This window comes from Megalops cyprinoides, chromosome 7 (assembly GCF_013368585.1).
Source record: "Megalops cyprinoides isolate fMegCyp1 chromosome 7, fMegCyp1.pri, whole genome shotgun sequence".
In the NCBI taxonomy this organism is placed as follows: Eukaryota; Metazoa; Chordata; class Actinopteri; order Elopiformes; family Megalopidae; genus Megalops; species Megalops cyprinoides.
Window position 1 is genome coordinate 9,861,489 of NC_050589.1, and position 12,716 is coordinate 9,874,204.

The 12,716-nt window shown below is 39.7% G+C and overlaps 1 protein-coding gene across 1 annotated transcript in view; it reads right to left on the reverse strand.

Moving 5' to 3' along the window:
• Positions 1–12,716, reverse strand: part of grm6a (glutamate receptor, metabotropic 6a) — a 43,246-nt gene that overhangs the window by 957 nt on the left and 29,573 nt on the right. The window contains exons 9-10 of the mRNA XM_036532811.1: positions 12,355–12,666; positions 4,651–4,902 (exon numbers count right to left, since the gene is read on the reverse strand). Of these exons, the coding sequence (XP_036388704.1) occupies positions 4,663–4,902; positions 12,355–12,666 (552 nt within the window). The 3' untranslated portion in view covers positions 4,651–4,662. The remainder of the gene's footprint in view (positions 1–4,650; positions 4,903–12,354; positions 12,667–12,716) is intronic.

A 12,716-nucleotide genomic window follows, 5' to 3' on the forward strand; every position in this document is an offset into this window, starting at 1 on the left:
CACAGGAAACTTCACTTGCCTTTGGGGTTTGTTTCAACAAGTGCCAAAACAACAAGTCAACAAGTTGCAGATCCCCTGCAGGCACCTTAGGAGGCGAGCCTACTCAAACAGGATATTCAATTTGTAAAATAACTGCTTGAACAAATTCTTGATTGGATGCTGTGGATCCCTCTTTACGTCATTAACTGCTTCACGCATCCTTGGGACACTGCAGAAGAAGGCCCAGGTGTTACCATGGTAGCAGACCTCATGCAATGTGAACAGCAGACCTTTGTTCCTGCAAGTTCCCAGAGTTCTGTTCATCCTGCCCAGAACGGTGATGAGCAGTATTAGTATCAGTCATATGTGTATGATAAAATGTGTTGTGATGCAAAACAATTGCTAGTGGCACTATATTTTCTTATTGAAAAACTGAACATGAATAAATAAAGCATTAGTAATAAGGTTATGATTTTCTTTGTTGTAAAATTTCCAGAGAATTAAATTATTTATCGAGGTCTGGCTATTTGACTTTTCCTGAAACACCAACATGGATTTTTTAATATTAAAGCAGAAAAATATGGCAGCATGGTGTAGTGGTAATGGGTAGGGCTGGTAACCAATAGGTTAATAACTGCCTGAATAAATATCCAGCTGTATACACGGATAATATGTAAAAATTTTATCCTGTGCTGTTCTGGATAAGAGTCTGTAACGTAAATTTATTTTTTATTTTTACTATTTATTTTCAAATATACACACAGATACAGTGTAGCAGCATTCATAGCAATCACCAGGATCAGTCATGGTAACTCACGAGGAATGGGATCATAGACTGATGATTCAGATGAAAACGAGTAGAGTCAGTTACTGAAGGGCATTAAATATTTTCAGTAAGGGGGACACACATGACATGTATAACCAAACGTCTTTGGAGAGCTGGAGATTGCATGCTATTGTGTGAGAATGCTGTAGTAATCCAGCTCTGCTGGAAGAAGCTCTTTTAATTAAACTGGTTAAGTCAATTAAAGTGCGTGAAGGACAATCATAATTCTTCGTGGGACTGAATACATTCTGAATTCACATCGATTTGTGTTTCTATTTATTCTAACTCTAATGATGATTGACTCACACGTACTACTGAGTGTTTTCTGTTGGCAGTGAAAGTTTCTGTCTCTTATTTGTTCTTGTTTGTGGCCATCAGTGACTTATTTTGTGCCATTTTATGTTAGACTCCTTCAAATTATGTGTGAAATATTTACTAAGAAAAGAAAAGCAAGAAATTAAAAACTGCCTTTCATTGTTATAGTTGGATCCATGCTTGAAAAATAAGGAATTCATACAGTACAATTTCAATATCCTGTTTCAAAATGGAAATTAAACGATTTGCTATCTCAATAACTGCTTTACCAACATTTGGAAATGACTTCTTTGACAGGCATTATTATGATAGAATTACAAAGAGCTGTGAAATTCACCACCTTTACATCAGGAGAGGTTTAATTTCCTCTCTATAACCTCCTGCAATGCTGAGTTTCACATAAATGAGCATGCATTATCAACCGCTTATTTAGTGAATAGGTTGACGGCTTTGATCTTTCAGAGGTGATGAATGTCACATGAAATGATGAGCAACTAATATCTTATGGGAGGTAAAGAAAAATAAAAAAGTGTTAAATGAAAGAAAGATTTTTATTGAATTACTAGATTTATGCTATGCAGTCCAGGACAAAATGTATTTCAATCTCCAACAGGCAAAATCCAGTTTAGTTTGTTATGACTCTTTGTCTCCATGAATCCATGCAAAAAATACATGTAATTGAGATTGATTCTGTTAATATCATGAATAGATTGTAGTGTCCACATCACAGGAGTAGAGTGTTTAAAATATGTCAAAACTCAAAGTAAAATGTACATAATGGTGGTATAAATACTAGTTGCCATATTATGACCACCCTGCATTGTTTACGGATTTATCAGATGTTTTAACCCTAAACCATTCTGTTTAAGTCTTCTGCTCCAGCTCAGTAAAAAATTGCTTAATTGTTCTTGGAAAAAGAAGAAAGAGATGATCAAAGACCTGTAAATACTCTGGGCCTCATTTAATGAACATTTATCTAAAAATTTGCATTTATTAACATAATTAATTCATTACTAATTATTCTCTTTATTTAGGGAATTTTGAATTCATTATTTTTTGGTGTCATCATTAAATGGTATCATTTCCTATTTTTCCTATGCAAAGGCAAACAGTGCTTCCCTGTCTGAATCTCCTCTTTATATATAAAAATCTCAATATTATTATGTAACCAAATAAAGATAAACTTCATGTACCTCTGAAATATTCAGATATGTCTGTGACACAGTGTAATACAATGTCCCTGATTCCATTCTGCGTTTCATGGTGAAAGTTTTATGAACAAAGTCCAAGGACAGCAGGAGCTCTAAAACTGCCAAATGAATAAATGTAAATGTAAATGTAAAACTAATTTCACACAAATAGTTTTGTATTCTGTATAAATTGCACTGTGTGATTATAGACAAAATTTTAAATTATGTTTAAAAACGTCAACCTACAGTATAATAAGCTCAGTAATGTCCAACATTTCTAACATACGGAAATATATTTCATTTATACAGAAACTCAAATATGAAGGAGGATAGAAATCAGCCGCTGAATAAGTATATTTTAACTTTCCCTCAGGTGTTTTTCTCTTTTTTCATAATTCATATTTAATCAAATTTCCTGCCTGCTCTTCCTAATATCTGCATACAGTATAAGGGGCATTCATATCTATACTTATTTTAAGAATGTCATCTCAGCTTAGCAGTATTTTGTTTCATCAGCCAATAATAATGTGGTAATGAGAGGGGTCGGCTGATGAATCTGGTTTGTTAGAGGGAGAAGCATGTGAAGCAGAGATAGGGGGATAGACTGTAAAATAACCCCTACGAGGACTTTATGCAGAGAGACGGCAGGGAAAAAAAATGAGTGAGAGCACGAGGGGGGAAACATATTGACGCTCTTGGACATTGTGCAGATATAACTTGAAAGGGCAGAGAAGGAGATATACCACAGGCAGAGCAGATAAAAGAGTGCCGGAGCATTCAGCGGCTAATACACGCACACAGCGCGCTGTTAGCCTTCAGTTAGGTGCTCTGCTCGCCGCGACTCGCGCAGGAATGCAAGGTGAGCGCGCGCTTAAACCGTTCCCCGGTTTGACACCTGACAGCGCGCACTGTGTCGGTTCCTGTGAATAACGATAATTGCTCTTCCGTGTAACTTACGACCTGCGAGCGGATACTCGACGAACGTGAAATTCTCACCGATTCCTGTTCTGAGTAATGTTATACACACAGCGAGGAACTGTCAACAGCAAAGCAAAAATAGCTATTCAGTAAGTGACATGTGCTAAAAAAAAACATAACAATCCCAGTCACGCATGTGTGAGCCATTAGTGTTTCCTGTAAAACCATTGCAAAAAGCAGTCAGAGCTAAGGAATAAGCGATAAAATGCAAAAGAGGGAGGGCCAAGCCAAAAATACACGTGGAAGATGAGGAATGTATTAAGCTGTGGCAAGAGCATGGGGGTTTAACTATTCCACTTCTACAAACAACAAAAAGAAATAGACTCAAGGGGCAGCAGTGTGGCATAGTGGTGAGGCACAGGACTTGTAACCAAAAAGTTACTGGTTCAATTTCCTGCTGGGGCACTGCTGCTGTACCCTTGGACAAGGAATCTAACCCACAATTGCTTCAGGAAATAACCTGCTGTGTGAATGGATAAAATTGTAACCTACATGCACATAAACTGGAGAAGAGCTTCTACTAAATGACAATAATGTAATGTGCGTGGAAAAATACATATGTTTGCAGATATACAGATACTATTTTTTTATACATACACACATTTATAAATTATCTCTAACATCACATGGCATTTGGTGTATTTCTGATAATATGTAAAGATTAATAAATCACAATTAGGGGGAATATCTGTCTGCCAACATATACTGTTCAAGTTAACTGCAATTCTGTAGTGTATTGTAGTCATCCATACAGGTGTAATTCATTTCTTGTGCACATTTATTCTTATCAATTAATTTCTTCATTATGAATTATTTTGCTTAAGAATCAAGTCAGAGCCTACACAAACTCTAAATAAGGTACATGCACAAGCTGAACTAGACCTCAACCAATGAGGTTCCACCCTCTCACAAGAGCCCAGATAGAATTATGCTTCCATTATTGTCTGAAATGGACAGGCAGTTGATGAGAATTTTATCTCACTTGTAATGAAAGCAATTGAATTTGTTTTGTTGTTTTCGAAAATTACTTGTTGTTTAACTTCATTAATTGCCTTGGCAGCAGGGTTTTGTGCCATCCCTGCAACTCCAAGCTGCAGAAAGAATGAAAAGGGGGACAACTCAAACAGATAAAAAACAGATACAGAGAAACAGGGGTTAGAGAACATGGTAAGGGGGAGTGCCATCAAGTGAAGCGTACATTTAGACTGCACAGCGGAATTAAGCAGCCTCTGCATCGGAGACTTCTGGCAGTTGGAGAGCTGGCCACACTGGTGAATGGGGGGGGGGGGGGGGGTATTGGGAATGCTGCCCAACAAAGGTGAAAAACAAAAAAAAACAGAGATGGAGAGGGAACACTGTTACCCGTGCCGTTGCCTACTGCGTCCTGTCCGGTTCGAATTTGGTCTCGCCGTTCTGCTTGTCGTTGGACTTCTGGGACAGCCGCGTGGACATGGTGGCGGCCTGCACCACGGCCTTGAAGCTGCGCTTGCGTTTCTGCACATTCTGCTCGGGGTGGAAGATGATGACGTACACCTTGGGCATGTAGAGCATCCCCAGCGACACCGAGGCACTCAGGCTCATGGACACAGTCAGAGTGGTCGTCTGGATGTACATCTGGATCGGAGGGGAGGGACAGGTGACATTCGCCCACGTCAGATATCGTCGTAAGAGTGGCCGGACCACAATTTCCTGAAGTTACATTATATTGCATTCATTAAGCAGACACTCTCAGCGAGAGCAAATTCCAGCACAAAAGAACGGAAATGTATCCGTTCAACTTCAATAAGCAACAGTGTCAGACCAGGCTAACAACCCTCCAAGACCAGTGAATGCGTCGGCATAACACCATTCAAGCCCTACCACAAGGTACCTTGTGCTAACCTAACTAGACAGCCTAGAAACTAAGGGGGGGCAAGCGCACACAACACCATACATCACAGTCATTACACGGAATGCATTGCGATATTACACGTAAAATAAGCAGCAAGCAATAATTCAAAATTCAGACAGTCAAACATTCAGACATTTCAGGAATTCAGACGGTCCCTGCAGCAAAAGAAGGCTCAACCAAGTTTTTAATCTACAATTGAATACTGAGACGGGATATGATTAGAAATAATACATTTCAGAATGTTATGGTTCATATCTGAATTTTTTGTTACCCAGGGCTCTGCCACCATTTTTGCTCTTTGCAAGGCGACTGAACAGGGGAATCAAGCTTTTGATTTCATCAGAGCTTGCAAATCTTCATATATAACAACTTACAGGTCAAATGGTTTAATTTCAGTAAATATCCATAGAAGTATTTCCAACAAATTAAGAAAACTGATGTTGCAGTTCAGTAAGGTGTCGCAATTACCCACTCCTGGGGAAACAAAAAGCTTAATGTATGCTGTGGCAGCTTTGAGCAGGAGGAAGTGTCATTTTTATATTATATTCTGAGGTGTGAAAGGGCTCGAGTGTGAGACAAAAATGAGGGTACGAAATCAAATGTGTATTGTGGAGAATTAGTATTTAAACCCCTTAAATTCATTAATAACAGTCTTTTGAGGAGACCATTTTTGGGGTCTGTTCTAGGTTCATAACATTTATTTTCCCCTACTAAGAGGTAGGTTCCAGATAATTATTTCTTCTACAAAACTTGGCCAAAGGCAGGATGTAATATAGTCTCATTGACACAAGGCTGCAAGTCATCTGAATTACAATGAGCATTTACACCATTTAAATGACATCCTTAGGCATACAGTTTAGGCACAGAGATACAAGTCCTTCCCAAGCACAACATGCACAGTGAGAAAAGCATGGGTCGTAGGATACACCCTCGTTGAACACTACACTTGACTCTGCAGAATCCTCTTTAATTTGCACAAGCTAAGAACTGTTTAACAAGCATAATCTAAGTAATGTTATTACACTTCCAGATGATTTATTGGGCATGGGTTAAATTAAGCCTGGAGTTGACCTATTTCTTCCTTACTATGTCCAGAATTAAAAAAAACAGCCTACTGAAACATTGCTTTATGTCAGATTACATACCTATGGACTACTGAGTCCTTCATTAAGGCAGTAAAGGATTCATCAAATAGTCTGAGAAAAACCTAATTAGATTAAATATGTCTCATGATGAAAGGTTAAAACGGGAATAGCGTAGGCTTCCCTCTCACAGAATCATGCGAACACTTTGGTTCAGGCAGTTATGGTGTCACAGCCACATTTTTTGTATGCAGCAAACGGCTGCTGAAATGGTGTAACGTCCTTTATTGGGTGGTTCCTGTCAATATCCCCTCTTCTGTCCGGCCTTTGCAGTGCTAGTTGGTTATCACTGACACAGTCCAGATAATCCATGTTCCTCAAGTACCACATGCAAAACTGCTGAAGTTAAACCCTCCTTCAGTGTTTTATTTAGTTCTGCAGTAGCTCAAAGTAGTGTTCTTTTTGGAAATCAGACTTTCAAAAACCAGATTATTGGAAATCTGGGTCTAATTTACATCAAGAAATGCAATTTTGATTAGGGCAGTTGTAAAACCGCAGTGTAGTGCAGGGGTAGACTTTAACTGTGTCTGGGAAACTGCCCCTTAAAGGTTTTAAAAACAGTTTTTTGGGTCAAACGGGGTGTTCGAATCGAGGAGAAACACAATGAAAAGAAAGACGCGGTAAGAGGCTAGATGTTAATAATTCATGACTATGACAAGATTGGTAGTGTTGCTGTGAAGAGGTCACAGTCTTCAGAGTTATCGTGTTTATGGAAAGGCAGGGAGGCAATAGATGGGGCAAGGTCTAGAGATAACATCATAAAAATGACAGGGAAATTTCGAGATAATGTTGGATTTTGGGACAGAACATATAAATTAGGCTAAATAATGTATATCTATGAATATGAGTTGGCACAGTTGCATTTTGGATAAAGTCATTAGAATCATTCTCTTGGTGCTGAATTACTTTTCAGTTGCAGTGGCAAAATATAACTGAAATCCAGCAACTACTCAAAAAGGCAAAGTAGGTCCCATGAGGACTCTAAACTGCATTGTACTAAAAAGGATTGTCTTTCAAAAGAAATCTACTGAAAGGTACTATGAAAAAGATCAAAGCGAAAGAAGAGGAAATGGCACATTAAAGCAGTTATAATGTTATTACCGACCCTGAAATAGGAGTAAGTTGCCCATTACTACACATAATAAAAGACCTGCTTAGCTTTAAACATGTGGTGCATGACCTGGGAGAGACAGCTGGTTTTGACTGTTTGCATGCCTCCCATGTCATAGCATGATGTAACTAATGCAAATGTTATTCTTCATTAAGTTTTTCTTTCCATATTTGTATATTCAGTTGCATTCCAAGTGATTGTTGCAGTTAGTTTCCGGGATAAGGAAGCCACTCCTCACTATGTATATCTGTATGTAGGGAGCTTGCTTCACAGAATATAATGGGATTCTCCTCTACAATGATGATGTTATCTGAGATTAGCACCCAATTGAATTTTCCTCTAGTATCCAACCTGACCTTCTTTAAGTAAATGCAGACTGTATTCTGTTGACACAGCATTGAGAATCTTAACCACTGTATATTGACAGGTTCTCGGTTTTTTTAAATTGTCATCATTCATTAAAATAACAGCAATCCACCTGTAGTTTTGCATGGAAGAGTATGAGAGAGTATGAAAGAGCATCTATTCCATACTCTTCAAAAAAGTTATGTTAACTGAAGATTTTGGAACAGGTCTGGGAAAATTTTACCAGTATGTCAACTACAAACAGTATCTGCAAATGATCATTAAGGTACATTACATTTCATTACATATTGGCATTTAGCAAATGGTCTTATCCAGAGTGACTTACATTAATTACAGATTTTTACAATGTTATCCATTTATACAGCTGGATTTTTACTTAGGCAATTGTGGGTTAAGTACCTTGCCCAAGGGTACAGGCAGCAGCAGTGCCCCCATGGGGGTTGAAATGGCAGCATTTTCGTTATGAACACTGCTCCTTAACCACTCTGGCGTTAGGGCCATTTCATTAAAGAGTTAAAATAGTCGTATCAATTACATGACATTTCACCAAAAGCAAATGTAAGTTTAATGTAAGTTGTTGTGTAATTGTAAGCTCGCATGTGGTTTCAGTCAGTTGAAGTTTATACTTTACCAGCACATATTGTAGATTTTGTATAAAGGTGATTCCCCACAAATCACCTAAGTCAGTGATCTATGCGTGCAAGTTTAGACAATCTGCCATCCATTTTCTGTGAACGTGACAGGATGTGTATTCTGAATAAAACCAATCTACAAGAAGGAATTGTGCCAAAAATAGAAAGTACAAAAAACTACCCAGAAGGTAAATATCACGTCTTTCCTTTTTCTTTCCTCTATTTTCCTCCCTTTCCTGGGTTTTTGTTTATTTCCTCAATAAGCCATTATGGTTTAAGAGCCCGTGGATCTTCTTACACTTGGCTGGTCTGAAAGCACGGTTAATGTAGGTCATGCAGAAGATGCTTCTGAGTCTAATGCAAGGTGGAGGCGGTGCTTAACAGGCTGGGCACACCCTATCAGGTCAATCACAGGTATGGTTTCTCTGAGTGGCGTGTGATTCATCCTATGACAACTGCTAATACCAGGAGTATTCGACTGCACCAATCTGGAGCCACCACATTTCTAAGTTGTTTTATAGATTAGCAGAGCATTTCAGACTCCGCCGAGGCGTTTCTGCGGAAATCAACCTCGAAGCTATATCCGTGAATATATAAAACTGCATTTTCTATTCTGGAGTGTGCTGCTTTTTTAAAAATACAGGGAAATGAATGTATCGCAATATATTGCTCAGTAGGCACGTGCAGCGGGGCACACGTCTGGGTAATGTGGCCACATCACAGGGTGCAGTCGTACATTAGAGTAAAATGCTTTGCAGTCTGCTGTAATCCCGTGTTACTTGCACGGGATACATTGTAGGAATTGCTGTAAATACAAAAATATGCAAATGCTGCTCAATAATGATCGCCTTTTACTGAACCATCCTTAGTTTATGATAAAGGAATTGACTACATGAATAAAATGGAAAGCGCCGTTCGTGGGATGCTGCTTGTGTTACTGGAGTGAGGCATGGCAGCGGTGTAGTGCCAGCTTCACACAGATTTGCAGCTGTCAGCTCTGTTTGGGAACAGTGACTGCTGCCAACTGTGTAACTCAAAACCACAAACCCCCCCAAAAACCTGGCAAAACAAGGGATTACTGCTTATACGTGCTCAGGTAATGGTTTATGATTATTGTCATTTATTATTCTTTATTGATCTGAACATCATTGCTTATGACATGGGTTTCCCTACAAATTCTAATGGAGCTACACGGGTTGCCTTATTTGCTGTTTATGAGCACTTTCTGTCTATGAACATTTCACCAATTTCAACACTGCACTGCACCAGAGACAGCGAATATCTATGCGTTCAAAGCCACAGTGTGCAGTTCCTCACGCAGTTCATGTACTTGCATCAGCAGGAAGCAGGAAGTTGCATCACAGGGCATGTCACAGTAGGGGCAATACTACTGTTGAAAATCAAGTGATGCAAATAAACCAATTTGGGTGATGGTACAGAGGCAACTGATTTGGGAGATGACAGTGAAGGTAGAAAACATTTTTTTTAAATCTAGTGTGGAAGACCTTATTATGCCTTATTATGTCACATGTTCTTGCATTTGCCAGTAAATATTATAAGCAGTCACACTAATGTGAGTAATTTTTCTTTAACAGAACAAATCCTATTTTACCTGTATTGGGGTGTTTATGTTAAGGGAGTTTAATATCATAAATAATAAAACAATACTTGAAACATATACTTTTGTGTAGCAGTAGGGTAGTTTAAATCCTTCCTTTAGATTAGAATCGCTTATCAGGAATAGAGATTTCTAGCATAAAGGTAAAAAGGACCAAAGTATACTTCCTCCAAGTGGACATCTACTGGCTTGTTAACAGGTCTTGATTCCATTTAGCAGAAAAAATATATAAATATTCAGCTCTGCAGTACATGATCAGTTTGACAGTCCTACATTACTTTCTTCGCTCTAGGAAAATACAGAAACATTCAAATTTAGCTTAAAAAGTGCACAGGCTGTCCTTTAAAGAAGATGCAACACAATGGCTGCCCCGTGGTCCCCTGACAAATTCAACTGCCCTCTCCCATTTCCCTTTGTTTCTCTGCTTGTCTGTGAGAAGGGGAAAGAATTGGAAAAACAGGCTTAGGGCCTCAATGTTTTTCAGATGACTGCCTCTTAATGTTGACCTTTATTTGTCAAGAAAATACTTCTATTTTTGATGCTCTTTCCATCATCAAAAGACTTATTTGTGAGGGCGGTTATTACCCAAAGGCTAAACATTGTACCATTCACTGGAAAGAGGGGTAGACTATGAAAGTACTTAACAAAATAAGTCTTTGGACGGATGTATTCAGAGAGAGCTGTTTGCATCCAGCTATCTATTCACATCAGTTCTTCACTTGTTTTACAAGTTAGTCAATTCCTCTGTGTAATCTACCATCACATAAGATGGTAGTTTAAAATAAGAGATTTGTGATGTTAGGTAATGTTCTTTTAGATGATTTTCACTAATTTATCTCCTTTATGAGAATGTTCATTCACAGGTAGGGAACCTTGCTGTGAATTAGGCATCCCAGCCTTTGTCCTGGGCGTCTCTGGATTCATGTCTTTTTCTTCAGCCTGAATTCTTAGCTAAAATACAAGGATAATTCATGCACAATTAAAAGACCATAAAAATGCAACACACAGAGGTCCCCCCAGTGCAGGGACTGACAAAACCTGCTTTAAAAAGTAATTAGCATGAATATAAAGCCCATTCTTTATTTTGCATTGAAAAGCTCTTTTATTGAAGAGAATGGTCATTTTGTTGTTTTTTTTTTTTTAAAAAAAGATTTAATTGTGTTTTCTGCTCCAAAAGAATAAGTGGGCACTGGCGTGTTCTTTTCAGCCCGAAATCCCTGTTTTATCCTGTCATTAAGTTAATGCTGGGGCCGAGAACACAGCCCTGTGATGTTCTGCATGAAAGGAAACAAAAGAGGAAGGGTGATATCACATTTTCGGGGGAAGTCTGAACTTAACAAGCGGTGCGCTTTTTGAGGGCAAGCAGTGCGTTTTGCGCGGGTAAAGGGGCTGCGCTGGTGTGTTTTAGCGTGGGAGGCTGCCCTGCCGCGCGGCCGCTCTATCTCCGACGCACTGAAGCCGCCGTGCGCTCCTAAATTTCCCCCCCGTGCCGCAGCGGTGCAGGTTTTACTGCGACGGTTTGACTCATTGTTCTCAGCCTCCTGCTGACTCCTCTTATCTGCGTACTCCCACAATTAAAACCCACAAAGTGCGCCGTTCGCCGGGAACGTCTTTTGTCTCTGTGTCACGGTGTGTCTTCCTCAGATAAAGCGGAGGAATGAAATTCCGTTCCCCGTTTCATCCCCCTCCTCGTCCCCTCATTCCCCACATCAAAGAATGGCTCTAAAGGAAAATCTTCCCGCCATGAAGCATTTACTTGTTATCAAGTGGTGGGCAGGTTGCTTCTGTCTTTTTATTTTACAGTTTCAGAAGAGTTACAGTAATTCTACGCATATTTTTTTATTGCTACTCGTTGTTTCCAACCGTACGGTTTGGTTGAAATAATACCTTTCTACACTCATATCCATCAGCGTTATGTTTTGCACAGTTGAAACATTTGTCAGTTAACTCGCCTTTTACAGATTGCATTTGTGAAAATGTAAAAATGGGTGAGGTTTTCACACTGTAAATCAACCCATTTCATTGATATTTTCTGTGTTACATTTGTACATGGGATATTAACTAAAAAAATAGAACCAGTTACCTGAATATGTCTATGATAAAGAATTAGCTAGCAATTTACGAAGCTAACGTGACCCTCCTTTTACAGTATTTCCCTGCCCTGTCGAAACTTCTTGTCTTCAGGGATACACACATCCCGTTACAAACTACAGCGCTAACTACTACTTCAACCACTTTTCCCCAGAGTCTTCACTTCAGTCAAACTCTCGAGGAGTAGTGCGGCACCCCTGTCGACCCTCCCTCACCTTCTCCGTCGACTGCGCCGTGCCGAAGAAGATGGGGACGAAGGCCAGCCAGACGATGCAGGTGGTGTACATGGTGAAGCCGATGGGCTTGGCCTCGTTGAAGGTCTCGGGCACGCCCCGGCTCTTGATGGCATAGACGGTGCAGGTGACCATCAGCACGATACTGTAGCTCAGGCAGGAGATAAGCGACAAGTCCGACATGTCGCACTTGAGGATCCCCCGTGCCAGCTCCGGGTTCGGGGGTCTCAGCTCCTCGTAGTCGATGATGGTGTGCGGTGGAACCACGCCAAACCAGATGAACACCCCCAGAATCTGCTCACACACAGACAGGGAGAGGCAGAGAATGATATCAGCCACAACTT